Source organism: Anopheles merus, chromosome 3R (genome assembly GCF_017562075.2).
Source record: "Anopheles merus strain MAF chromosome 3R, AmerM5.1, whole genome shotgun sequence".
NCBI classification, from domain to species: Eukaryota; Metazoa; Arthropoda; class Insecta; order Diptera; family Culicidae; genus Anopheles; species Anopheles merus.
In genome coordinates, this window is record NC_054084.1 from 16,506,945 (window position 1) to 16,534,725 (window position 27,781).

The 27,781-nt window shown below is 46.0% G+C and overlaps 1 protein-coding gene across 5 annotated transcripts in view; it reads left to right on the forward strand.

Moving 5' to 3' along the window:
• LOC121595238 (discoidin domain-containing receptor tyrosine kinase B) overlaps positions 1–27,781 on the forward strand; it is a 248,757-nt gene that overhangs the window by 198,746 nt on the left and 22,230 nt on the right. For all 5 annotated transcript variants that reach the window (XM_041919037.1, XM_041919032.1, XM_041919033.1 and 2 more), the window contains 7 exons: positions 2,324–2,531; positions 11,219–11,359; positions 13,243–13,460; positions 14,331–14,469; positions 19,075–19,459; positions 22,030–22,275; positions 24,861–24,953. In XM_041919037.1, coding sequence (XP_041774971.1) covers positions 2,324–2,531; positions 11,219–11,359; positions 13,243–13,460; positions 14,331–14,469; positions 19,075–19,459; positions 22,030–22,275; positions 24,861–24,953 — 1,430 coding nt within the window. The remainder of the gene's footprint in view (positions 1–2,323; positions 2,532–11,218; positions 11,360–13,242; positions 13,461–14,330; positions 14,470–19,074; positions 19,460–22,029; positions 22,276–24,860; positions 24,954–27,781) is intronic.

Here is a 27,781-nt window from a genome sequence, read left to right on the forward strand (position 1 = left end):
GTCGTTTGAATCATGCTCAATGGGGTTTAAAAAAGAGCGAAAGTCAATTTAATTAGGTGAAGACAAAACGTCCTCAAAAAGGGGATGAAAATGCTCAAACCGAACGGAAGAATGATATGGTTATTGAAGTTCATAATATCCCCAAAGTTAAAGGTTAATGATTTTCAGTTTAATGTTTGTTCATCGTAATAATAATTGTTTGTTATATCCATCCAATTGACAATTTGAGTCTATACTATGTGGTTCGGTTTTTTAGATATTTTTTGTACAAAATTCGGGGTAGACTCCGACTCGAATCCTTAAATTTTGGAATCGACTTTGGAAAGTAGGTCTAACCAGCATATTTGGAGCCGTCTGGAGTTGTTCGGATTTGTCCACAGGCGGAGTCAAATAAAGCACTGTTTACAAAATGCACCCACAAAGTAAAAGACAAAAAAAACTAAACGGAATTAAATGCCAACCCAACACTGACCGACTCCGGGTAACTCCGGACACCTCCAACACTAGTATGACTCTGATTCCGGTTGACTCCGGCCGACTCTCTGGCACTGGAAAATTCCTGCTTAGGACGATTCCAATTCTGTACAACTCTGACTCCGACTTGGGCTCCGTACAACTTCTATTCCCGACGACTCCGATTCTGGGTGGAACTAGTGGTCTCGTTTTTGCCGGTATCGGAATAGGACTAACAATAACAAGAGTCAGAATTTGACCAAATACACACAATATTCCTTTTTCTATTGTGTCCTTACTGTGGGGAGAAGGTCCGGTTACGAATCCATTCTCTCCATAAAAGACCCAATACCGAATAAGAGCTTTGTGTAAGTTAATTGCATCGTCGATACACTATTCGTTGAAACCTTCATCAGCCCGGTTGGTATCTTCATCCGTAAATCGCTTTTCAATCAAACTTGCCCATCCCATCGTTCCACCGTGAGCCCAATTCCTTCTCCCCAAACCCAACTCATGCTCGATCGTTTCATTCCAGCTAATGAAGTGACAATGTAAATAAAAAGGCGCACACTCTAACAGATTCTTTACTTTATGTCGCAAACTAATAAAATGAAAATGTCCCTGCATCCAGTGCGAGCTCTCCTGCACAGCGAACGATACTTGCTGCAAGCAATAGTCCCAACAGCAACAGCAACGGCAATGACATTTCCATCTTCCATCTGCCGGCGACTTCCTAGAAAAAGTCGTTAAATAGCTGCTCCGCTGGCCCACTCGCAGAGTAAAGGGAACGGACGGCACACAATCTAGCACTGGATGTGCTAATTTTCAACGAGGAATTTTCATCCCCTCAATGCTAGATTTTCCCTGTGTGTATTTTTTTTCTTTTTTTTTCCTACACTGTCGCCATCAGTGCTCCTGCTGGATTCTGTCAATTTTATATCCTCCTGACAGGACGTCACGGTGTCCCCCCTCGCTCGGAGCCTTATCGGAGTGCTCCGATTCGATTGGCAACGTTGGTTTTTATCGTCCACTTGCTCCTTCCCTCAGTCGCGGCTGACGCTTATTGTGCTAATAAACGTCGCTCGAGAAGCGATTGGAATTAAAAGGATCGTCGAGGATTTTTTCTCTCCACCATGTTCTGCTACCGCTTCCACCGGTCCTGCCAATTGGAGTGCTGCGTTTTCTGCCACCATTTTACTGCCCCGAGACGCCCGAGTACCCCATTTCCCGAGTCCCGGGTCCAGTGCCATTAAGGAAAATGACACTCCGGCTCCAGTTTCATAAGCTGCTTATTGCCATCGATACGTCATCCGCGCGCGCGAGTAAGGCGGAAATGGCAGAGACAGGGGGCACTGGCAATACTAGCGAAGCTGTTGATTTCTTTTTTTCTCTGTCACTGTTCTGTTTCTTTTTAATAAATTCCCACCCTGCTCCCAAAGCATCCACGTCATGAGCGAAGTTTAAATCGCCCCGACTGCAAGACGAACAAGTGCACACTAATTAGTTTTTAGCGAGCAATCGTTGCAAAGAAGTTGCTTCTTGGGGTCGAGGTTTTGTGTGTGTGTGTGTGTGTTCTTCTGTGCGATCGAAACAATCCGATTGCTGTTTCGCATTACCACCCTTCCCAGATAGGGAAGTCTGCAAATCCATCATTAAAAGGGCATGGCGTGAAATTACTTTCACTTTACGATTAATTGACATTACGGAGCTGTTTTAATGAGACGTTTCCTGCAAAAATACAAAAAAAGCTCGTTGCTTAAGCCTTTAGTTGTTGCATTATATCAAGAACATCTTTTTTTAATATTGTTGCTGCTGAAAAGACTTTATTCTGATTCTATTTTTTTTTACTCTATCTCTCTCCCTTCGACAGGTTTTTGTGCACGCGAAAGTGTTCTTCAGCATCGGTGGACAGCACTTTACCGGTGAGCCGGTCCAGTTTTCCTACATGCCGGACACGGTCATGGAAAATGCACGTGACGTCACGATCAAGCTACACCACCGGGTAGGTCGGTACGTGCAGATCCATCTCTACTTTGCGCTGCGCTGGATCATGCTGAGTGAAATATCGTTCAACTCTGGTAAGTGTATTAAAAAAAAGATTGATTTTATGAGGCACTTCCTGAAGCAATTTGCAACAGTGTCCAAAAGTCAAGCAGATAACAGAGTTGCTATTTATTTAAAACATGTTTATTGCCCTTTCCGCACCAACAACTCTACACTCTAATTAGAATCTGTACATGTTGCCGTTTTTTGCTTTCCGCTACGCTGCTCGTCAAACTTATTGGAACGTTATCTTTTTATTAGCATTTAATGCACTATACACTGGGCAGTGCAGTTGATAAGCAAATCAAAACTCGCCCAGCTCAGCTCATCATTTCCAGTACGCCTTGACGGACACGATTGGCGAGACGCGAAAGATGCACGAAAGCGTGAATGTGTTCATTCGTGCGATGCGTCGCAGCTGCCAGCTAACGAGGTGGCGTTGTTGCAGGCTGTGCGTCCTTTAAAGAGCTGTTTGCAATTTGTTTTTTTTTAACAAGTGTTTTTTCTTGTTGCAACTTGCGCCACAGAACTGACACCGATTCGGTCGCATGCGCGCGCCGACTCTGGGTGACCAATTTGTAGCGAAATAATCAAATTAACTGTACGGTGCAGCAAATCCTACCGCATACTGGGGCGTATTCAGCCAACAATGTTGTCATAGCCAATGGGAAAGAGAGGCAGACGCATGCTGCGTGCAAGAGTCACCGGTGCTAAGGAAGGTTTTTGATAGACAATGCTTCACGGTTGGCATAGATCGTTTACAGTTGGTTTATCATTTGTTAAAAATGAGTGCTAAAACTGAAGTTTATTAGAGTGTTGTTTAGAAAAAGCAGTTTAAAATAATAATCAAGCGTTGAGGTCATTCTCGTGATACTCGAAGTCAACTCGAATGACTTTAAAACATACTCGTCATGGGTTCAAGCCCCAAATTGGACCGTGGCCACTTGCGTAGAACTGACAATTCTAATATTGTAATAAATAAGTCACTGAAAGCCAAAGCCACCAGTGGTTCAGGTAGGTTTTTGACCTTCAACGGTTGTTGTTCCAGAGAAGAAGAATAAAAAGAAGAATCAAGCATTAGGAAATGCATTTTTAAATACATTATGGCTTGTTTCTGGTTGAAAAATTAAATTTAAAAACTATTTATTTAAGATATTGAATATCATTATTTTGATTAATCGAACGAATTACAAAAACATGTTTTGGTAGCCTTTGAAAGTTACTAAAAACAACGCTCAAACTACACAGATAACACATAGGTATGGCAAAATGTTTTTTTTTTCCAATCAGAAAAACATCTGTTATCAATCCAAATTGTGCTCCATCCAAAATAACTGAAGAACAATGTCAAATTTGAAAACAAATTTGAAACTTATTGAAATTTTTTATTGAATTCTACGATATAAAGCATTCTCAACTCAAAAAGTATTTTAATTAATTACATTTTAGGCTAAGTAGAAAAACATGAAATTCAACAAATAACAGATAACAAAATATTTAAGATTTTAATATGCTTATTATTCATTTATTGCAAAAATGTATTGATGGTATTAATTCATAAGTTAGCTAAAAATAAAGTAAAAAACGTATGACTGTTACTAAACAATTTGGAGATATATTTCCAACCAAAAATCAATTAAAACAATACTGCAATCCACCAGAAGTGAATCTGAAACGATTCCTTCCAGCTTGCACAACTAACTCAATCACACAGCTCAACAAGCATAATCATAAGTGCGACAGCGTAAATACACTTTTAACTACTGCGTGTGCAATCTTGCACCCAAAAAGAATAGAAAAAAGATGCAACAAAGCAATCTCTTTCTCGTGCCGTTCTTGCTGAAACCCTTCCCCTGCGTCGTTGAGAAAACAAACGTAACGAAACCAATTTCACCTCCCGCGGGCGCTGGTAATGTTTTCCCACATCGTTAGCGGTACCCGAACGCATTTGCGCAAACATTACGCGCCCCATGCAACCGCGCGTAGGCAACCGGCGTGTAAGAGTGCATTGCAGTGAACGAGGGGAGAGGAGAGAGAAAAAAGGACCAACGGGGCTCCAACTATGAATGATGTGCTGTTGGTTTAACAAGATTTTAATGAACGGAAGTTATGTTTCTTCCGCGGTCTGCTTGCCGTTGCGCGAACGATCTTTGCAAGCCTCCGTTCACTCTGTTGCAGTGATAAATTTAGCGCTCCCTTTCACTCTCTCTCTCTTTTTCTATTGCACATTGTGTGTGTGTTTGAAGAGGAGGATGCAGGTTTTATTTCTGTAACAATGCAGCACAGCGGCACACAGGAGGGGAAATGTTTGTCCTTTCGGTGAATGATTTCGCAATCAGTTTGAGCGCGCGTGAAGAGTTGATAGAAACAGTCTTTGCGGAATCTATTACCCAGGCGTATCCTAACCTCAGCAAACGCAGCAATAGAACGCACCAGCAACCATTGCAACGATCTCCGGCCTCCGTGCACTGGGCCGGGATGGTAATAAATAGGGTGAAATTATTCAAAAGATCGCATAAATAACACCCGGCCCGGCTATTTATTTGTGTTTGATCCTCGACTGTTTGTCATACTCCGGTTAATGGTTGCGCTCGTGTCTTGTTGCCAGTCCCAAATGCGACACAAACACACAAACCTGGTAGTTTGTCCGGGCGCTGCCGTGTGCTAGTTTTACGCAAAACCGCACACCAGCGAGACTGTCCCGCTTCATGAGGATGACGATGATTCCGTTCCGTTCCGCTCTGGAGCTGTTTTGTTTGTGGCAACCATTTACCACCATGGCACCATGGCACTGGATCCAGCCGTGCGACGGAATGCATTTCGCGAACTGTACGTCTGTGGTCATTGCTGCGCCATTTGTGCTTGCGCCCGTTGCAACGGTGCAGGTGGGGGTAAAACCGGTGGTGCCAAGTTGTTTAAGTAACTGATCTATAACAAAGCGGATATTTATGATGGTCAATCTCGAGTGTGAATCGGTGGCCATTTGTTGAAGACGCTGTTTGTGTTGGGCAAACCCCCCCCCCCCGTACCCCATACCTTCCGCGTGCATCCAGCTCCAGCGAACACTTTCTTACCACTGTTTACGCAGCGCCAGCCAGTTCTTTCTGCGCGCGTGATGAAGCAAACCATCTTGAACGCGTGAAGAAATACAATCAGCCCACCCGCTCCCTGGGTCGCAGCCAAGACGGTCAAGACGGTTTGTGACCCATTACAGCTGGCTGGCGGACAAGTACAGTAGTAGTAGCGTGCGGTCTGGTGGCGTAAATTGTGTACCGCGGGTGTAAGGTGGTCGTGTTGATGGTTTAACTCTACCTTCAAAGCTGCTCGCAGCGCAGTGTAAAAATGTGCTAAGATTCATGCTCATACTTGCGCACCAATAAACACACACACACACACACACGAGCGAAAGCTTTTGAGAGAGAGCCGTTTATCACCAACGGTGGATAAGTTATTGCAAGTTGTGCCTCTTCACGTACCGGCACAAAGCACGAAAAGTGGAAACTATTTTTCTTGTCCATTCGGTTTGATATGTGTGTGTGTGTGTTTGCCCTTGCAGTGTTGAAGCTGTTCGAAAGGTGTTTCGCCGTTCTTGCTGCCCGTGAGAGAGTTTTGCCAGCGTGCAGGGCAGCGTATGTGTGCAAATTAATTAGATAATAACGTATCGGGATGAAAAATGTATGCTAAACGAGCAATTATTTATTATTTTTTATTGCTCGTTTATAAGGCGCATTGCAGCGCCGTAGATTGTTATTGATCGAAGCATTAGCGGTGGGATTAAGCACGTTTGATTCATGGTTTTGATTTGGTAATATTTTTGTATCTGCCTCACTGCTTAAGTATGAAGCAGTACGTATGCTTAATTTAATGTCTGATGGTAGATCTATAAATGTGTGTGATTGCAAAAAGAGGATTTAAAAGTATTTGAGATACGGTTATGACATTTATATCCAATCTGAATAGATTATGCACTACATTCTTACCGATGTAAAGCTGATTTTCTTCAATCCTGTGTAAGATACCGTGTAAGGAACAAATTAAGATCGATTTTATCACAATACAAATTTTACCAAATTTCCTGTGCTTATTCCTAAGCTGAATTACTTCTTTCTTACCTACGCTAATTCCTGCACTGCACATTTACTACCGGATATGGTTTGTCAACTAGAACTGGAATTGCATCGGAAACATACCCGAACCAGGTCTAAGTATCGTTCCGAATCCGAATCAGGGACGGTTCCAGGTATAGTTCTTGATAATACATGAAATCGAGAGCTATTTCTGGTTAAATATGGGTCCATGATTGATTCCAGGACTGGTATGGTTTTAGCATCAGTTCCAAATCCTTTATGGGTTTACTTTCAGTTTTAGGACTTATATGGATTCATGGGTAGTTCCAGCACCGGTATGAATTCAGTTTCAGTTCACAGTCCGGTAAGGATTTAGTGTCAGTTGCAGGATCGGTATAAATTCAAAATAGATTCCAAGCACAGTATGGGTTCATGATCGGTTCCAGGACCAGTAGGGGTTCAGTATCAGTTCCAGGTCCGGTATGAATTCATGATAAGTTCCAGGGTTGGTATGGGTTCATGATAGCTTGCAGGACCAGCATGGGTTCATGATAGGTTCCAGCACCGGTATGGGTTCAGTGTCAGTTTGAGCAACCAGTACAAGTTCATGATAGGTTCGAGGACCGGTATGGGTTTATCCTCGATTCCAGGATCAGTATGGGTTCATGATAGGTTCCAGGATTGGTATGAGTTCATGATAAGTTCCAAAACGCGGTAAGGGTTCATGATAGGTTCCACGACCAGTATGGGTTCATGATAGGTTCCAAGGCCGGTATGAGTTCATGATCGGTACCAGTACCGGTATGGGTTGATGATCGGTTCCAGAACCGGTACGAGTTCATGATAAGTTCCAGGACCGGTATGAATTCATGATAAGTTCCAAGACGCGGTAAAGGTTCATGATAAGTTCCAAGCCCAGTATGAGTTCATGATAGGATCCAGGACTGGTACTGAAACCTTTATATTGAAAGGTATTAAAACATTACCTTTTTGAAAGTTTGTCATTTTGTACTGTAATGTATTAATAAAACTTCTTTTCTGGTGCAGTTACCTGTGGAGGACTGTCATAGGCAATTGATGGACTCAAGTTATTAACCAGCTTTTTGTCAAGGTCCACAACATGACTACTATTCCAAGGAGTTCGCGGTAAATCACCTCAAAAATATGGGTTTTAGTGTTTGCAAATCAATAAAAAATTTGATGCTAACGCTGCACAGTCACAAGCAATTAGTAGTCCCACGAAACAATACAGCTCAACGACTAGAAAACCACCACATTCCTCTAACGGAATAAAGTTAAAAACTGCCTGTTCCGCCTTACATCCAATTTCAATTGTTTCCATTTCCAAATCACGCCATGCATGCCTGCTGTTTAGCAGCAAATGGTTCAGAACAGAGTAAACAGAGTCTCCTTCCCAATGCGCCGCTGGGAAAGAAAATGCATCCCTATTAACCCGTAGCCCGATTTCGCATAGCAACCCCGCATGCCATTCGACCCGAGAGCCCCCTCTGCTCTGCTTGGTCCCATTCCAATCGAGCGCTATCATAAATTGCTGTCAACGGCAGAAGAAGCGGCACCGGCAAACGTTCATGGAATGTTAAATTTAGCACTCGAACCCCATTTAGCAAGGGATCTTGCCTAATTTCCGGCTACCCAACTACCGCCTCTCCCATCACAAGCATGTTGCAAAAGAAAAAGGGAGACACGATGATGGGAGCTGGGCAAACGTTTCAAGAACGGCGGTTTAGCAAAACTCTTCAAAGCGAAAAGAAATCTCCAACGCCTTCAAACTTACTATGTAATTGGTGCGCCAGAGCGCCGTGATGCACTTTTACTTTCGGAAGAAAACATGCGTCTTCACGCCACTAAATGTCACCGGCGGCCAGCAGTTAGCTCGGTGGCGCGCGCGCCCTGCTCCGCTCAGCAAAAGCAGCAAGTCATTAAATTTAATAAATCAAACAACCCGATCTCACTCCCGCGACCCTTTCCTAACGAGGTGTGTGGTGGGCGCAAAGAAATGCATGGTCGGTTAAAGACGTTACTACACACGCGTCCCCTGTTTCACCCTCGGTCCCAGATTCTGGAAGGTACAGTGGTTCGTGAAGCAGTTAATCATTCCTGCATCCTCTTACATCAATCCTTCCGTGGGCCACCGCATCCCAACACACCCTCTCGACCTGGAGCGAGGGTAATTTATCAAAATCCGAAACCCTTAACCCGCTCCCAACTCCTCCCCCCCTTCGGGAGCATCGCCCCTCCCGAGCGGGCGAGTCAACGGCTGCCACGCACATGCATTATACGGATTTGAAGCTAATTTATGTTTATTTTCCCGTGGCTTTGATATCAAATTATGTTATTAATTCCAGCCGGCGTTCTTCGGCCCGGCAGGACCGTGCGCCGGGCGTTTGCTTCCGATGCAACTGTATTTTTGATTAATTTCCAGTGCCTCCTCGCCAATCGGCAGCAGGACACGGATGAAAGCAATGCCCCCCCCCCCCCCGTTGACCACCACGGTCCGCCTTGCGGCATCGCCTTGCGGAAGATAATAAATTTAATCCTGCTTAAAAGAGCGAAAGACCCACTCCCCAATGAGGCTAGCTGAGTTCTAGAGGGGTTAAGTACAAAAACTCCATCGCCGGCGTTTGCCGCTGCATTAGACGCATGCACATTAATGGCAAGATTTTTGCAGACCAACATCAGCGCCACATGTGGAATGATTATTGAGCCAATCTTCATTACCCGAGCTTCGAAAACGTTCGCCACCGTGCGTCTTCAAAGGACCGCCGGTGCGGGATATGCCAAATGCACTCTTCACAGCCTCCCCCCTCCGACGAGAGCGGCGGGGCGAGGTTTGTATTTCAGCGCACATTTCTGCTAATTTGCGTGTTTGGCTTTTATGGCTTACCGTTTTATACTTTGTGTGCTGCGCGCGGCCGTGGTGGAGGGGTTTGGTGGGTTCGCTGACGAGTGCGACACACACGTCGCAAGGGGGCAATTAATTGCCTCCGCTTTCTTGCGCGAGCGGGCAACGCGCTGTCGTGTGAATGAGTGAAGCGTTGATTTTGTTTTCCATTCCATTTCTGGAATGTTTGGCTGCCCTGTCACACGCCATAAGAAGAAGAACGGTTGGAGGAAGTTGACCTCGAACGATTAGGGGCATGATCTTGTTGTGGGATGCGAGAGATTCTTCATGCGACGTAAAATTAGATGACATAGAGCGAAGACGAACTAAACATTATCCAGAAGTGATGTTGGAATGTGAGATGATTCCAGGAATTTGTGCTCTTTTATGAACAAGATCATGATTTCCTTACTAATGTCACAATGATTGTGGAATCAAGTACTGGATAATGGATAAGAGCAACTCTTCAATAAAGTATAATATGATTATGCTTGTTCTGAACCATATGTTAAAGATAACTGGAGCGGAAATTAAATAACGGTAGCGGAAATTAACACCTTTTTAAATCGCAATTATTCTCACTTGAGCAGCTATATGACCGTGAATCAATGCGGAACCTCATTTACTGATATTGGGGCACCTTCACGATTCTAGTCAGCTTTTTTTATATGAAGTTTGACAGTTGGAGGCTAAAATCATGTAAACACTCCATACAAAACCACACGTGCAATTTTCAGTCTAGATTATTCTAGCCTCAAAGCTAGAATTAGATTCGAGTACCTGCTCGAAAAAATGGCAAAACGCGGTGTTGTTTACATTTACCCCAAGGTGCATTAAAGAGATCAGGTGGTGGAATCTAGAATCAAAGTGTATGTATTCCAGGTGGTCTTATAGCATGTTTTTATGCCTAAATTTGAACATCACTTTTGGACAGGACGAGTGGACACTTTTGCTCAAGCAACACAGCAAAACTTTTGCTTTCTGGAGGCTTGAAGAATACACATAACACTCTTAACATCTTCATTTCACAAGCAGAAGCGATAAACATCAGCATACACCTTGCGCTAAGCCCACCTGTATATTATACCCACTTTGATAGCTGCTCGAAAACTGCTGTACAATGCAAACAGCTGTCGGAGCTGAAATTTCAGCCTACAATCTAAAAACGGAAAGGGGTCCATTAATTTTTAAGTTAAGATGACTGTTTAAATTCTCTAAAACCTGAAGAGTGTAACAACATAATGAGAGGATCTTCCTAAACGAGAACGTTACATGGCCCCTTAAATTCATTCTTATGCTGATTTCAGTGTATCAATAATTTATTAACTTGTTCGTATCTATCATTTGCACGAAAGACTCACGAATACTTCATGGAATAATAGATGGTTTAAACAAATTCAGCCGTCTCAGTGATACAGTCATCAAGTCGCGCGTATCGGGTTCAACCTGGAATGGATGTCCCTCGTACACCGAACCGACTATCATGCTATGATTAATTAATTGAAGTTATTTTTCGTCAAGCCCATTATTGGCTCTAGGAAAAGGACTAGAACTTAACGAGCATCTGTTCAGAAATTCTAGGTTCTATTTTTCCTTAAAATTTTGTGAACAGTAATAAATGGTACATATAATACATCCAAATGAAGTTATTATGCTAACCATTACGCTCAGCAAAATCATAAACCATTCATTAACACAACCGCTCACTAACAAAACCCCCGATGTTTTTTCTTCTTCCTTTCTCCCCCCCCAGCACCAGTGACGGGCAACTTCTCCGACGAAGAAGTCAACGGCAACTCGATCTCGCAGGAAAACTCCATCGAGTATCCGCTGCAGCGCGACGAATCGGGCATAAACATCGTCAACAAGGGCGAACGGAACCACGTGACGCAAAGTAAGTGTACCACCAGCCAGCCGCCCCCCCGTTGCACAACCGCAGCAAATAACAAAACGCCAACCAGGTGACGGACAGCTAGCTAGATTCTCAGGCCAATTTGCTTTCCAGTGCTTATTACCCCGCGCGCATCGGGGAAGGGGCCGTAGAACGGCACCGCAAAGCAGTAGGGCCCGCATTGTTTGTGCCCATTTTGCACGGTGCAGTCCAATCAATATCAAATCAAATATTCATCTTAGAAATTACTTAATATTTAGCATAAAATAATTGCGAATTAACTACAATCAAGCGTTGGCCGGGCCGGGCCCGGGCAGCTTGAGCTTGATGCGGGCACTCCACGAATCAAGTAATAAGGCTCCCATTAGCTCCAGAACCAGAACGGAAGCAATGTCTTTGGGCGGGATAAGACTTACCTTGCGTTTGCCGTCATCGTCCGGCGTCTAATTCTCTCCCACTCCCCCCCCCCCCTCTCGAGGGATGGTGGCTCGCTCGTTCAACATTACCAGTGCGATCAAATATCTTCCACCAATTTGCATTGCTAATGTGACTCATCAATTATTCAAATTATCACATACTTTGCCCCGGCGTGAACTAGTTGTTTGCTGGGCCGTGCGTGCTGGCCGGGCCCCGGCACGGTTTGATCTTTCGCTGTGCATGCGATGATGCGCCCCGGAGACAGTAAGCAGCCGTCCGGAGCGGCAGCCAGTCCAGTCCGATCAATTCCCTTTGATGACAGAACGAGCAGCGATACAGCGGCTTCATCATCGGGCCTCATCTGCATCGTTGTGCTGCTGCGGCGCTATTCGGCTTGGCTCGCCGGTCATTGCGAGTGTCCTGGGGCGGCATAATGTCTTCCCATGCTGGCCTGCCGCTGTTTGTAGTATTCATTGCCCCGGCCCATGATGAAAAGATGAGTGATGATAAACGGCCGGCTGCGCTTCCTGCGTTCGCCCACTCTCGGTCGGTGAAGAGTGAGGAATGAATTTATCTCTACCGGTCCTGCAGCTCGCCCCCGTACCCGGGGCACAAAACCGGGTTTTATCACGGCAAATGCATGCCATCAGCAAATCAAACGATTGTGAACGCGCCGCTGGTACTGGCCTGGAGATATGTGCTACTGTGGACAGAGAGGTTGGATGTTCGTGCACATATTTTGTACGCTTGATTTATTTATCACCTGCCTCCATCGCCTTCGATCGATCGATTTAATGTACGAACCTTACAACCTCTCCACAGTTCGTTATGCATGCAAAAATCGAACACCTGTTTGAGCGGGTCTGCACACCGTGTTGGGTGTGGGATTTCTCCTGCATTGCTTCTTGCACGTCGACAGCTCGTGCCGGGGATGACTTAAGCAGCGTTTCGTGGCAGCAGCACTCCCCTTAACTTAAGATGTAATCCCTATTCGTGACAACAAGCGCCAGTTTAAGGGGGCCAAAAAGAAACCGGTCCTGTCAGCCCAGTTGTCATCGATTAGTGCTTGCCGCGCGTGTTCTCTCATTACGGCCCACTTGTAATACTTACCACTTACTTGTCGCAAAATGAGGCACAATCGGCTCTTGTTGGCGATTTAAGAAAGAAAGAAGAAGGAGACATTTGCAATTTAAATTAATTTCCAACCGTTAAATGGCTCACCGACTGCCAGCACGCACTGAACCCTTCGTCGTCGATCGCTCGTAGAAAACTCCGCCCGGGCTCAGTTGGCTAGAACCACCAGAAAGACAGTCCATTGCCAATGGCAACGCTCGGGATGCAAATAACGGTGGAATTCATTCGTCCATTAGCTCCCCTGACAGGTCCAGTTTTCTGTGAAGAGTTTTCATTTCCACAACTTCCACAACTTACAACACTTTCTTCATTGCTTTTTTGCATCAACTCCACAGTTATCTCCCCGAAACCGATCGATCAGGAACCGGAGCCACACTTTGTCGGTGTGGTGATAGCGGCCCTGACCACCATCATCCTGCTGCTGATCGTCATCATCATGTTCATCGTGGCGAAGAACAAGCGCACCCGGACCGCGGCCGTGCTCGACGCGCTGCAGCACAATTTGCATACGGACAGTTTGGGCATCGATAAGCGTCTGAACAGCAATTTTAAGGTAATTATCAGTGGCTTCTTCTTTTTTTTTTTTTGCTATGTCAAGCAGGTGAAGAGTTGTTAATGTCTCGGCTAAGTGGTACGCTAATGATAATGAGGTGGAGAGCATTTGTGGAGCAAAATGGACACGAAGTATCTGGTAACATTTGTTACCATTAGTGTCCTCTGAGGTAGCTCAAATTAAGTTTAAATCATTTGTTTGCTTCCATAATAATTAAAATCAGTTTGCAAGCAGTAATTATAGAATCTTTCAACACTTCAATATATGCACAACTAGCCAACACATTAAAGCATCATTTACCACTCATCGGTGTCTAAATAGCGAGAAACAGTTCCATCAATCAATCCATCATCCTGGATCCAATCTGCTTATCAGCGCCAAATTACGCGATGCGACTTTCCCATGCGTCCCGCATTCCGCATCAACGTTTGCTCGATTTGCACCGACCCTAACTGCTCCAAACACTCATTGGTTTGGTGTGTGCGTGTGTGAGTAGTTGATTGAGCTAAATTTGCCAGGAACATCAACGTGTGTGCGTCGTCTTCCAACTTTTCCAATAACAACCTTCACCACTCGCCCTCGTTCTCGTAGTTCTTGGCAAAGTTGTGCCTTTTTGGTTGCAGCTGATTGGGATGCGTACTCTCACTACCTTCTCCACATCCATTGGGACACTAGATCGAAGCTTGATCGAAGCTCTGCACATTTACTTCAAGTGCACCGACGCCAGTGTGGGGCGAAATCCCTCCCCCCCCCGGGGGAGGGAGTTTAAAACTTTCCCATTCGAAATGCCGCTCCCCGGGAGCGGCACACAGAACCTGCCCGATGCTAACCCGTTCTTTTCCCCATCCTCTTTCCCGCTCTACGTTGCAGGTATCGATAGACGATAATGAATCGATTGATAAGAGCAGCCTCTATCACGAACCGTTCAATGTAAATATGTACACCAGTGCCGCCAGCGGATGCTCGATGAGCGACATGCAGCGCCATCACATCACACCGGACTATACAGGTAAGGTTCGCTCTATCCGTAGTCACCCGTCGGTCTCGATACCGTCGGCAGGATTGGCAGCAGGGAATTAGTCCCTGCGGTTTACTGGATCACTGCCACTCTATCTCTCTCACTCTCTGTGCATCTCTGCAGTCCCTCCAGTGCTCTCCATAATTACACTTGATATGCAGCAAAACACTTGCCAAGTGCTAGCAAATGCTTGCACCAATGAAGCTGCTGGACGGCATACTACCGAGCTGAAGTGGGGTGGTAACCAGGGAAGCTTAAATTAAATTAAGCTACAAAGTAAGGCACGTTCCACGCGTCACAACGGTCACCGTGCGTGGAGCTGGGCGTGGGGCAATTTGGGCTGCGCTTAATTTGCCGACCCGCTTGCTGATCGCCACAAAACAGTACGGAATGCTTGCGTGCGTGTTTAATTACACGCCATCTTCAACACGTTTCCATGCGTTGCGTTTTGATTTCTGTTGCAGGGGAGCATCTCGTTATGATTTGGCTCTTCCGCCATCCTCTTCGATCGCAATGCAACAGGGGTGCAAAGTGCTGTTACAAGCGCGTCGATGATCTGCTCGATTGCTCGTAAATACTTTGTTCGCGATGATAAAATTAATGAAAAAGCGTCTGCAACACATGACCGTCAACAGGACAGATCCACCAGTGTACCCTTGGTCTGTGGACTTGCTTACGGTTTCCTGTCCATATCCGCTGCAAGAAAGACGACGTGCAGAACTAATTTATTCATTGCCTGTCGACGATCGTATACTTGTGCTATCGTGCTACATCATCGCCATCATCATCATCATCATCATCAGCAGCAGCAGCAGCAGCAGCAGCAACAACGACATCGTCCTCTACCTTCTGCACATCTCTTATCTCTTATCGATCCGCGACAAAGTGCCACCAGCCCGTCGGTAGCGCCGTCGCGCCGATCATCTCCCGAGGCCATTAACTACAAGTAGCATAAAAAGATAAATGTTACATCGTGAGCAGCAGTAAAAAAAAACGACCATCGAGCACAGAGCACGAAGAAGGAAGCTGAGCAGTGCAGCTCACCCGAATTTATGAACCTTCAGCAGCGGATCAAAAGTCGTCGACATTATCGACATCGTCTTTTGCCACGCTTTCAACGGGTTCCGGCAGACAGACGGGGAGGACGCGTTGTCGATAAATTGTTTTCACCCCTTATGCATATTTATGACGGAATATCTGTCGCCCACCTTTTGCCGGGGGTTTACTTACATTTCCCGCTCTCCGCTTCGCCGCCTTGTGCCTTGTGTTAAAGTCCTTGAGAAAAGGACACACCACACCTCGGATCCGGTCCACGCACAGCACAGCAGTCAAAGTCTTTATCGCTTTCTGAAAGACTCACCCGCCCTCCGGCAGTCAGAAAAAGGATGGAAAATTGATTCGTCAATAAAAAAAACACACACACACCCAAAACTGGAAGAGAAGTGAACAACAGGCCGCTCAAAGTCATCCTGTGCCTGGAATGCTTAAAGTGAACCAGTTTAGCTTACTGAAGCTCCACCTATCTGGGAGGGAAGAGAGCGTAAAAAAACCATGTAATTCCCCTTCACTCTCTCCAGTGGCTGAGAAAATGGCCAGCAGGCCAAGACCGTGTGATGATGAAACGACCCACACATTCTCACCCACATAATCGACCAACGATGCGGTGCCGAAGTGGGAGCTCACACACACACGCACACGCCTCCGGAAGAAAAACTGCATCATAAAGATGTTGTTATCCGGAGCGATAAAAAAAGAGCCGCAACCACCACCCACCCACCCGAAATCGACACCCCAATCGTGTGCGGCGTGTTTTTTGGTCCCATTTTCCCGTCGCTTTACGGCTGAAATCATTTAGAACCACTTAGCACGTGTGTGTGTGTCCGTGTGCCGGTGTGTCAATTGAGGGAACATTTATTTCCGATGTTTTCTGCGGCTGAATATTTCTGACGCCTCGTACGGAGGGATGTGGGACAAATCGGGCCAAAAAGGAGGGCGTTCAGGCGGGGTCAAACATGATGTCCGGCCTTGGAGCCTTGGTTCTGACAGGATGAGGACGCTTGTAGGGTGGTTTTCTTTTATGGCGGCGCCTGCAGCATGCAATATTGTTGGGATATGGTTGCGTTTGGGTGGATCAGATGGCAGAGCGAAGAATGGAAAAGGTGTTATGCACAAATTGATGCAATTACGTTTGTTGTTTTATAGTCTTTGTATGACATTTGCCATTATTTTATTTCCTGTTAGTGTTCATTTGGCGTTTAAGATAACAAAGTGCAATGAGTCATAATTGTAACTTAATTGGCAAATAGTTAAAACCATCGCAAGAGAATAAAATTACATAGAAATGTTGTATTACATATTCCTATACGATAATTTTTACTAAAATTCAAATAAGAAAGAATATGCAATAGTTCAAATAAGCATTAAATAATTATTTCGTATTTTTAAACTGTCTCCAACAATGTGAAAAAGTATTGCAAGGAGCAAATATTATAATTAGTATTATCAAGATATAAAAAATACAGTAAAAATCAAATGAAACAACAATTTAATGCAAAACAGTCACGATAACTCTAGATTTAAAATATATTAATGAAGGATTAAAGCTAAGCAGTCATTTGAAAAATCAATTATTGTTAAATCTATTAAACCTAACAAAACGCGTCAATTAAATTCATATCTAATTTCAAATAGCCTAAAAAACTATCTAAGAGTAGAAGATTTCAGTTCTTTTTGTCATTTTATTTTCTTGTGCTAAATTGTTTTACATCTCCTTCAATAATATTTCCCTGAACTATCTTGGTTGTCACACTTATGTAGGTCATATTGAAATAATCCAAGTATTACATTTCAACCACACAGAACGCGAGAACCACATACAGCATCAAACCGCAGCAACATTTCCCTTATCTCTGTCCTGTTTTGCATGCAACCATACGCGCCCACCGAACCGCACCACAATACATCACAGGGCAACCGAAGGGAATCCGATTGAATAGCGCACGCAAAACCCGTACTCACTTTGCTCGCTCGACAAAGCAAATCCAAATCAAGCGACCCTACACGTTATGTACTTTCCGATCGATTGCATTTCCATCCTTGCTGAAGTCCTTGCTGATCGCGTCGCGGTCACGCGTTCCCGTTTCCCAGGTGAACCGCGAAGACTGTTTGTTCCACATCAATGTGTCTCTTTGTGTATGTGTGTGTGTGTGTGCAGCTTACATGGAAAGTGTATGGATGATGGGAAAACAAACCCACTGAAACGTGCTGCTGCTGCTGCTGCTGCTGAGTTTGCATTAACCCTTTCATGTCTTAGGGCTCTTTCGTTGTGCTTCCGCGAAACACATCGCTTAGGCGCTCTCCTTTTCACACACCTACACCATTCCCTTTAAAAAGGAAGGCACCTCGGGAAGGCCTGTCCCCCTGAACCACTCCTGAATGCAGAAATTGGAAATGACAACATGCACATAAAATTTTATTGCAATTGCGCGCAATAATGGTACAAACTGTTTTGCTTCCATCGCGACGTGGTGTGTGTGTGTTTGTGTGTGCTTGCGGTACTCTTACAACGATGGAAGTTTTCCCCACCTACCTGGCGTTTGTTTTCCCGCAAACCCACAAATACCTGAAGCTCTCCGTTGGTTACTTCCCAAGCAAAACCTACCACTGTGAAGGCCGATTGGTTCAATTTGTCTTTTTTTTTCAATTTTAATCCACCCGGCGCACAGTTGGAAACACACCTCAGCTGGGGTAAGCAAACTGATTGGTTCGTCCCGGGGTTCTTTCGTTGTTTTTCAACACACACAAACATATTTTTCTTGCTGAGGAAAATTGAATTCCACAACACACCTCAACCCCATCGCTTGGGTTGCTGTGTCGAGCGTCTTCGATGTGTCCTCAAAGGGGGAAAGCAATAAGGTAAGAGTTTTTTTTTTATCCTTCCGTCCACCATTAAGCGGAGGGGTAGAGAAAGTGCGAACCACAAATGGCCATCGAAATGGCCGCTGACCAGCAAGGGAAGGAAAATGAAAAGAATGATATTAATAGAAATTTATGATAATACCATTTAATATTTTAACGTTTCTATTTACCGAACGGTTCCGCATGGGCTGCCTGCACTACGAACAGAAGCTCTCGTTGTTTTTTGTTTTTATTAAACCCAGCAGTGCCACACTTGCCTGCTGCCGCCTAATGGTCAGGCATCATGTGGCATTTGGAGCGAAAACTAGCTTAAGCTGACCAGCACGCCCGATTGCTGTGCTGTCCTTGCGTTCGGTAATGCTTATCCACACCGACAGCTGCGGGGACAGCTACAAGGCAAGCCCACTGTGGGCTACGTGCAGAAGCACCGCACTGGATCGCTAGTGTTCACCCTGTGGTGGAAAGTTGCACCAGCCTATTAGGGATGGGATGTAAAATTGTGTCTAATAACCAGAGGTACAGCAGCGAGAGAGAAAGCACGAGACGGAGAGAAGAGCAGTGAGCCAGATTAATGTTTATCCTTACACCAGCCGGTGTCCCGACGGGAAGGATGCACTTTCGAGTGAAACATATTTTACACACACCCGCACTCATGCCCCGCACCACTCCTTTCCACAGACGTTCCCGATATCGTGTGCCAGGAGTATGCCGTGCCGCACATGCAGGACCTCATACCGAAGATACCCGGCGGGTACGTGAGCGTGCGGCTGACGCCACCGACGCTGAACAACATCTTCCCGAAGCCACCGCCCGTGCCGCCCCCGCCCGAGAAGTACTACGCCGCGACGGCCATCTGCAAATCGTCCACCACCCCAACGACACCGTCGAACCAGCAGCAGCAGCAGCAGCAGCAGCAACTGAACGCCTACAGCGACCTCGATCTTGGCGTGTCCGATGACGATCTGCAGCTGAGCGAGTACCCGCGCGACAAGCTGGTGATAGTGGAGAAGCTCGGCTGCGGTGCGTTCGGCGAGCTGCACCTGTGCGAAACGAAAGGATACAGGTGAGTGTCTTGCATCATTCCAATGCAACGCGTTGTAGGCGCGCTTCGCACCATACACCGGCTAGTCTAACTTTAGGCGCTTTACTCAGCGCCGAATTGGAGGCGATTAATTGGAAAGTTTTGCTCCATTCCGCAACGCACGCTACAGTGAGGTTGTGTTAGTGTGTGCTCGCACGAAACAAAGGATCCTGGAGGGTTTGTGCTTTGCTCGCGGTTTTGCTGCACATTATTGCTCGATTATCCTGGGCCCGCTTCCGCTTCCCGTGTGAGTGTACATGTGTAATTCAAAACTGCACGTCCCGTCATCGATGTATGCCATATAGTGGAGTGCGAGACATTGGAGAGGAATAAAACTAAACCGAGCTGTACGCAAACTTTGGCTGGGTGTTTTGAGTGGAGCTTGCATTAAAATAAGCTCAATCTTGTGCCCTACCCAGTCTCGAATCGAATCCAGCGCTTCGGAGCGGAGTTCCATGGCGGAAGAGGTTCACGCGCCAAAACGAAATGCAAACATTCTGGGCCGGGTTGCGTTTCGTCGTTATAACAAGTAAATTAAATAAATATTTAAAACCATTCAACTACAGCAGTACGTACAGACCTGGCAGAGCAAGAGAGGTAGAGGCGAGTGAACCGTGCGCTCGAGTGAAACTTTCTCCTAGCGGAAGTTATCCATGTGACGTGTTTTTTTTCTGCAACACCCTTCTAAGAGAACTTCTAGGTTGCAGCCGAGTGAAGTTGGTCGTTTGCATTTTGCAGTGGTGTGCCAAACCGGGTACCGAACGATATACCGGCGCTGTGCTGCGTGTGTCCTTGCGAGCGACACAGTGGAGCGTCAAACTCGGTGCGCAAATCGGGCGAGGGCAACTACACGGCATACACCACCCCTTTTCGAGCTGCTTCGGGGGAACATTCTTGTCCCGGCGCCCAATGCACTCCCACTCCAGCCCTGATGAATAAAAGAGCTGCACGAAACTTTGCCGAACGTCCGTCCGGGACGGACTCGCTTGCTGGAGTGTGCCGGCTCTGCACGAAAACAACGCCACGAGCTGGACCTCCGGTTTGCTGTGGCTGGGTTCTTCCTGGGTTGGAATGAATGTCCTGCCTGGAAGGATTTGGCACCGTTCACTCTCGCCGTACCTCACTGACTCGCCGTGCCTGTGCTTCGTCGCACATTGGGGGAAGTGGTAGGGTTAAAACCGGACATGAACTACTCGAGCTTACCGAGTACCCCCACGGAGCTAGAAGAAGAAGCAACTGGGCCGTAGGGGAAGGACCGGGTTCTGCATTTTAAATATCAACTCTCGACTTGTTTACAACGGTGCTGGGCAGATCGACCTCGAACGGAGTACCACAATGAGCCCGTGGCCCGTCCGTTTGGGTGGTGGGCGATGGGTGTCCTCCAAACAAAACTCCTCTCTCCCACCCGTAGTGCATTCTGCGACAACTTCGGTGCGGTCTTTGGACGGTGAAAAAGGAATATTCACCAGCTGGTTTTGTTGGCTCCGGGTTTTACACATACACACAGAACCACACACACACCCACACAGTATGTCATTTAAATTTCATTGCCTGTGCGATGATTACTTTTTTTCCTCTTTTTCTTCTACTTGTTATTAAAATATTTAAATCGAGATTAGAAGGATAAGCTTCGACCGCAGACGGTGGACAGGGCGAATTGTTACATTTTATTTCGGGGCGTTGCATCCCGCATGTTGACATGCACCATATTCTTGCTTCTGCTCGTTGTCTCTTTGCCATATTGGCGAAGCTTTGGAGCATACGAAAAGCACCCATGAGCCGGTAAAAAAAGGGAAGACAACTGTCCTCCAGCTTATGGTGTTCAATTTCTCATCCCGCGTTTTGCTGTGGGGACGGGGGCACTTGAAGCTTCTGGTTGAGCTGTGTTGGTGTCTGTGTGTGTGTGTGTGTACCGGAACTCCTCCAACAATTATGAGCTCTGTTTTACCAACGGCACACGGAGCCAAACGGTTGTGCGCAAACGATACGGGCGCCAACTTTTTGATAGCCTCCAGTTCAGCACGACACAACGAGAATCGGGTTTTCGTTTTGCCCGGAAGTAAGCTTAAGAATTCAAATCGAAACCGTTTTGCGGGGCTGGTCGTTTTTTACTTGGCTGTGTTTTGTCGTTGCTATGCTTTTGGCACACCACCGGACGGAATAATCTGAACTGAACTGAGCTCTCGCGAGTCCACAGCGCCGTTGGCGTCGGTCAAATCGAGTTGAATATTGGAACAGTTCCGGTTGGGAGGCAGGTTTGGTAGGTTCACTTGGCTGGAAAATCGCCACTGCACGTCTGGAGGGACACAAGTACAAAGCTTTGTGTAGTTTTGTGTGTGTTTTTTGTGATAGCTTTTAGTTCTCTTTATTGGAGCTTTTTTCGCAGAGTTTTGAGCTAAATGGAGATTTATTCATTTGTTAGAAAATTGTCTTGAGCACAAAAAGCTCTTAACAGGAACATTTATCTTCAAATTTACTTATTCTTTTTACCCTACCCATTTCAACCACAAACATATTAAACTTCTCCTTCTGCTTGTATCACGCAACTGCAGCACGAATCTGGTGGCCGTGTCGACGCTGCGGCCAGGTGCATCCGATCACATGAAGAAGGAGTTCCGCTCGAAGGCGAAGCAGCTCAGCCGACTGAACGATCCGAACATTGTGAAGCTGCTCGGGGCCTGCCTGAAGGACGAACCGATCTGCATCGTGCTCGACTACAAGTTCAGCACCGATCTGAACCAGTTCCTGCAGGAGCACACGGCGGAAACGGGCTCGCTGGTGCAGCACAATTCCTTGAGGTGAGTCCGCACGTTACAGTATTGTTTCGATTATTTCCGTTTATTTGAGGATAAAAATATACTTCCTTATAATTAGATATAGATAACAATAGATACAAATAACGTAAATTTAGCTGCAGAAACACCAAAAGCTTCTCTAGTCCCATACTGATTTATGCACTCACGTTAAGAAAGCAAACACATTGCGTCCATATTTGTCTTGATTGTGTATTTCACTTGAACATGTATCCTGCTTCGTGCCCGATCAGGGAAAATCAAAGACAATGGCCCGTTATCCACCTTTGCCCGACCATCTCAAAGCGAATATCGGGAATATCCCGACCACCAGCATGTCCATCAAAACCACCGTTCACTGCCTTGTGTGGTCATCGAGCGACATTTACTGTGTGTGTCTCTCTCGCTCGGTTACTTAATCAAACCGATTGCTTTCGGTGCAATTTCTATGCGATGGGAGCTGGGGTTATTATTGCTGACCCGCCTCAACCACCGTCCGTCTGAGTCTGTCCGCCTGGGATCTCGGTCCAGCACGGAACAAAACTGATAGACATGTCCACGGTTACGTCCTGATCTCGTTGCACGTCGCTCCACGGTGACGGGACAAGCCTCTGGCAAACCGCAAACGCGAAAGCTCCATCTCAAACCTCGGGATGTAACCGTGTGTCCATCCCTTTCCCACCGTCTGTTTGTCACGTCTTATCGCCCTGGTGACACTCTCAGGCCAGCAGCCCCATTCTTCCCCAGCGCTGGCTGCGTGACTTATTTCGTTATTCCGTGCCAGAAACCCGAACAAAACTGTGTGCATGGCATCGCTTGAGTCGAGACAAAACCCCGTCACCAGCATCAGTAGCATCATCATCATCATCATCATCATCATCATCATCATCATCATCATCATCGCTGTCGTAGCTGGTGGCATTGTGCATTATCTTTGTAAGATTAATAATTGATAGCTACACCGCAAAGGCGAACAGCGGCTGCAGCAGCAGCAGTGCAACAGTGCAGTCAGACGGCTACAGATGTACAGCGCGGTCAGACAGCGGACCTGTCCGGTGCAGTATGGTTGTGTTGATCCTTGTACAGACCCTCCTTCCCCCCCCCCCCCCCCATTTCACCGCTTTTTAACTGCCTTTCCGTTTTGGGATTCGTCAGCAGATAAGGAAGAATATGCTACCAAACCGCATTCTTCGGGCGGTGCTTGGGAATTTGATTGCAACCGAACGGGAGCGCCCGAGCGCAAGGCGGTAGGCGGTGGTATTATAATATTACACGAGGCAACGATGCTGGGTTGACACAAAATTTTATCCCATCACCGCTGCCGCGCGCTCCCAACACGTTGCTGACTTTGCCGATTGCCCCTGGAGCCAGGCTTATCCACGCTGCAACCGAGCTGGCGGGAGTGACCTACCCCTAGGAATGGTGTGTTGCACGACGATACGAGCAAAGTGGCCCGTTTCAAGGTCCACCATACCCGATACATGTGCACGATGCTTTCGCCTGGGTGCGAGCTGTGTGAGTTCGTTTGTCCGTGACCGGGCTCACGGCTTCGCTTCAACACCAGCGCTCTCCAAAACGCCCGGACAGCGTTTCACGACGACCACTCTGTGGCGCATTCGAATGGAAGCGATTTCTTTAGCGCCACGGTTGTTGTGTTGCCTTCCCAAAGGCACGGCGAGTAGACCCACTGGCTCACACGTTCGATAAGCTCAACCTCGAGTGAAACATTTCGAAGCACTTTTGCTCCACTTTTCCACCTCCCCCCGCAAGAGCGCTTCCTGTACAACCAGGCGAGAGAAATTAAGTTTATAAATTTAAGGATTTTCGTACCACGGTGTGTGTGGTGCCATGCTGCAAACTGCAACCGCGACCGGCTTAATGGCCACTTCAGGGAGCGAGCGAGAGGAAAACGGTGTCCAGAATGGCTTTTGCTGCATATATGTTTGTGTGTGTGCGTTTTTTTTTAAATGCATTCGTGCACCACAGCGCTCGTGGAAAGCTAACTGCTTTAAGTAATTTACAATGCCACTTTTTCCGTTCTGCCACCCAACCGAAAGCCTTCCATCGGGTGGCGGCAGAAGTTGTTATGACAATGGATAGTTCCCGCGGGGCAGCGGGAGAACGGCTTTGAGCAAAACTGTGAGATATGTTTATGTTTTTCCACTTTTTTTTTTGCTTTTTCAACACGCTTGTTGGTAATTTTCAACGTGTGATAAAGTAGTTTAAAATGGCTTCTCAATGGCATTAACACAATATAAGCCACACGGTTCGCCGAACAAGCGATACGCCGAGCAGTTGTAGCTTTTGCTCGCACGAATTATTTGTTCCATTGCGTGTTTGAATGGGACAACAGGAGAATTATAGTGGAAGTAGACTTCACAAGGTGTTCATTTAGACGTGTTTCTAACGTGATTTTAAAGTTTAATTCAATTAATTCAATTAAAAACAACTTCTTCATTACCTTCAACTGTATTTTACGCCTAAACATATGCTATTTTCGTACATTTCTTTATTCATTTAACAGTATACGCCTAAAAGTATGCAAATGTCAAAGCTTAACTAATTATTTTTCATTTCTTTCGACTTTCTAGCTACGGGTGTTTAATTTACATTGCCACTCAGATAGCCTCCGGAATGAAATACCTAGAACAGATGAATGTAGTGCACCGTGACTTAGCAACAAGGTAAGTTAGATTGTATATTATTTTCATATTACAGTTGGGGCCTAAATGTTTTAATATTTAACCGGAAATATAATTAACGTTTGATCGATATCCTAGCAAAAAGTCAAATTCAACTTAATTCGTAGACTTTTAAGAAAATAAAACTGCCCAGCGCGTTTAACGCCTACAGGTATGCAATCTAATTATTATTTGCCTTGTAATAATTAGTCGATTCAATAGTTTAACGATACACGAGATAGTTTGACTGACAGTTTAAAAGATTCATAATTTGTTAAACTGAATTATGTTCGCATGTGGCCCGTCCGTCTGTACAAAAAATCATTGCTACAACGGGCTGTGAATTAAACGATGGATATTCAACCGTTTTTAAAGCCTGAATGGGAAAACAACGAATTTTAAATAAAACTGTGATGAATTGGGTAAATGACATTGAACTGGTCAAGTGAGTGTGAAGGTCACACATACATTTTTAACTTTAATTCACTAAGCAAGTTATTTTGAAGAGCACTTTGCATACCTGCAGGCGTCTCGATATCTCTTAGCGATTCTTCGGAATCCCAACCGGTGCAAACGCATGCTGGCAAAACCCGCCTCGGACTAATAGCTGCTCTACAGGAGAGTAGCCCACCGACGAGGAAACGACAGTGATTGTTTATCTCGGGATTGAATTACGTCTAATTGGAATCGTGTCGCGTTCTCCAGGAACGAAAGCGCCAACCTTCGACGAAGTGCACCAGAACTATAGCTTCTTGCGCAACGAGTTATAATGCACAAATCGCGTACAGCTTTCCACTACTAAGTGGCATTCATTTAGGGTGCCGTTAAGGAGGACGGGATCTGTGTGTTGTGTCCTCCCTTTCCTTGATTGGCTTGCTTTCGACTCACCCAAAAGAACAAACACATCGCTTTGGGACTCGGAAAAAAAGGAAATTCGGCAAGCTTCCGCCACCGAAGCAACCGTTTTTCTGTGTCTTTTGCATACTCTTTTCGTTCCGTGTCGATTTACTAAACTGTTTCCGCGTGTCCATGCTCCCTGACTCGGAACACTTTTCCCCGTTCCATGGAAATCAACTTAAAAGGGCCGCAAAAGGTTGGAATGGTCGTGCTTCCGGAAGCAGGAGTGCGAGCAGGATTGAAGGTGTCTGGGTCGAGTAATCTTCTCGATGTTTGGGCGTTTTGCATCAAACACTCGCTCGTAAGCTTCTCCCCCATCATCCATCCCGCCCCGCCCCCGGGAGCTAATGGATTCCGCTTTGCACAAACTCTATTATTTATTCAAATGATTTGCTAATGCACTTTTCACACCCCGAGACCAGCGAGATAGCGAGCATAGCGCGCTTGGAGCGAGCAGAGCTTCTGGTTCGGTGCCGCACTACCGGTTATCAATCGCGACTTTGTGCAAGGAAGCGGCCACGGTGGCCAGCTTTTTCCGATACGGTTCCTCGCAGGAAAAGCGTCTACACAGATCGAGCGAAAGAGAGATACAGGGAGAGAAAAGGAGATAGTACTATAGACTTTCCACGGATAAAGTGGCAAGATGATCATCACGGATTTAGCACCGGAGTAGGGAGTAGGGAGCAAAATTTTCCAATTTTATTTACCACCTACCGGCGCTGATAAATGAACAACCGGCGGAGGGAAGAGTATGGACAACAGAGAGAGAGGGAGAGGGAGAGACAGAGCTAGCGACAACGATGGCTGAAACTGAGTCACGAAAATAAATCACTATCATAATCATTACCGAGGGCGGTAAAAGCTCTCTCCTCGGAACGATGAAGCCACCCACTGTGGACTGTGGCATCGCGCTGGTGGTTGTGGCGGTAAAAATAAAGCAAATATTATCTACTTTTGCCAACGCTCCAGGCTAGTGACTTTAGCCGTCCTCCCGTTCCCATCGCAGAACAGGTGTGGAAAGCGCTTTCCATCTAGAGAGGGACGCACACAAACACACACAAAAAAAGTGCTGAAACCCCCCGTCCAAAACGAATATCCATCCCAACACCTCGTGTAAATGGACGAAATGGTAGCAAAAAAGTGTAAGAAAAAAAAACAGAATCAACTAAAACCACCCACCCAGAACGCTGGTGGACCCCATCACTGCAAAGGATTTCAAGGGATGGTGTGCCTTTTTTCCGCTTCACTTCTTCGCCATTCTTCTCGCACCAAGTCAACAGATTGCATAATGATGGCCAAGCACCTCGCACCCCATCACGACGTAAAAAAACAAGAGGAAATGGATGCTCTCATAATGAGGTCCATTCATCTCGTCACCTGACAACACCTTGGCACGGCTCTTCGCGGGATGGACGAAGGGTGCAAAAAACAACGCCCGAAAAAAGAATAAAATCCCTCCAAGTGGCCCGGTAGAAAGATCCCGTAGCGTAGCGAGTTTTACAGCGCGCGCGCTGGGTGACAGTCGGAAAATAATCATAATTCTCGGCGGGGGTGGCTGTGGCATAGCCCGGAGCGGGGCGGGGGGGAGGACGGGGAAAAGCAGAAAAAACTTCCGCCGACAGACGAAATGAATGTTGCTTTCAGTGGCGTGATAAATCAAAAGTGAGATGTAGACCAAAAAAGAAAGGGATAGAAAAGTTAAAGGGAAATAACGATGGAAACGGAGAAAACACTCAGCCATTGTTCGTGAGGGTGGTGGGCGTGTTAGGAAATGTAAAAAAAATGTTTCAATAGCATTTGAAAGTGAATATGTTAGCAGGTACGATTGAAAGTGAAAATCATTGAATCTTTTTTTCCTGGATTTTATGGAAGAAGTTTTAAGAGCATAGGGAACAGGCGTAAAGCAAGGAATTGCGTTTCCTAGCAAAAAGAGA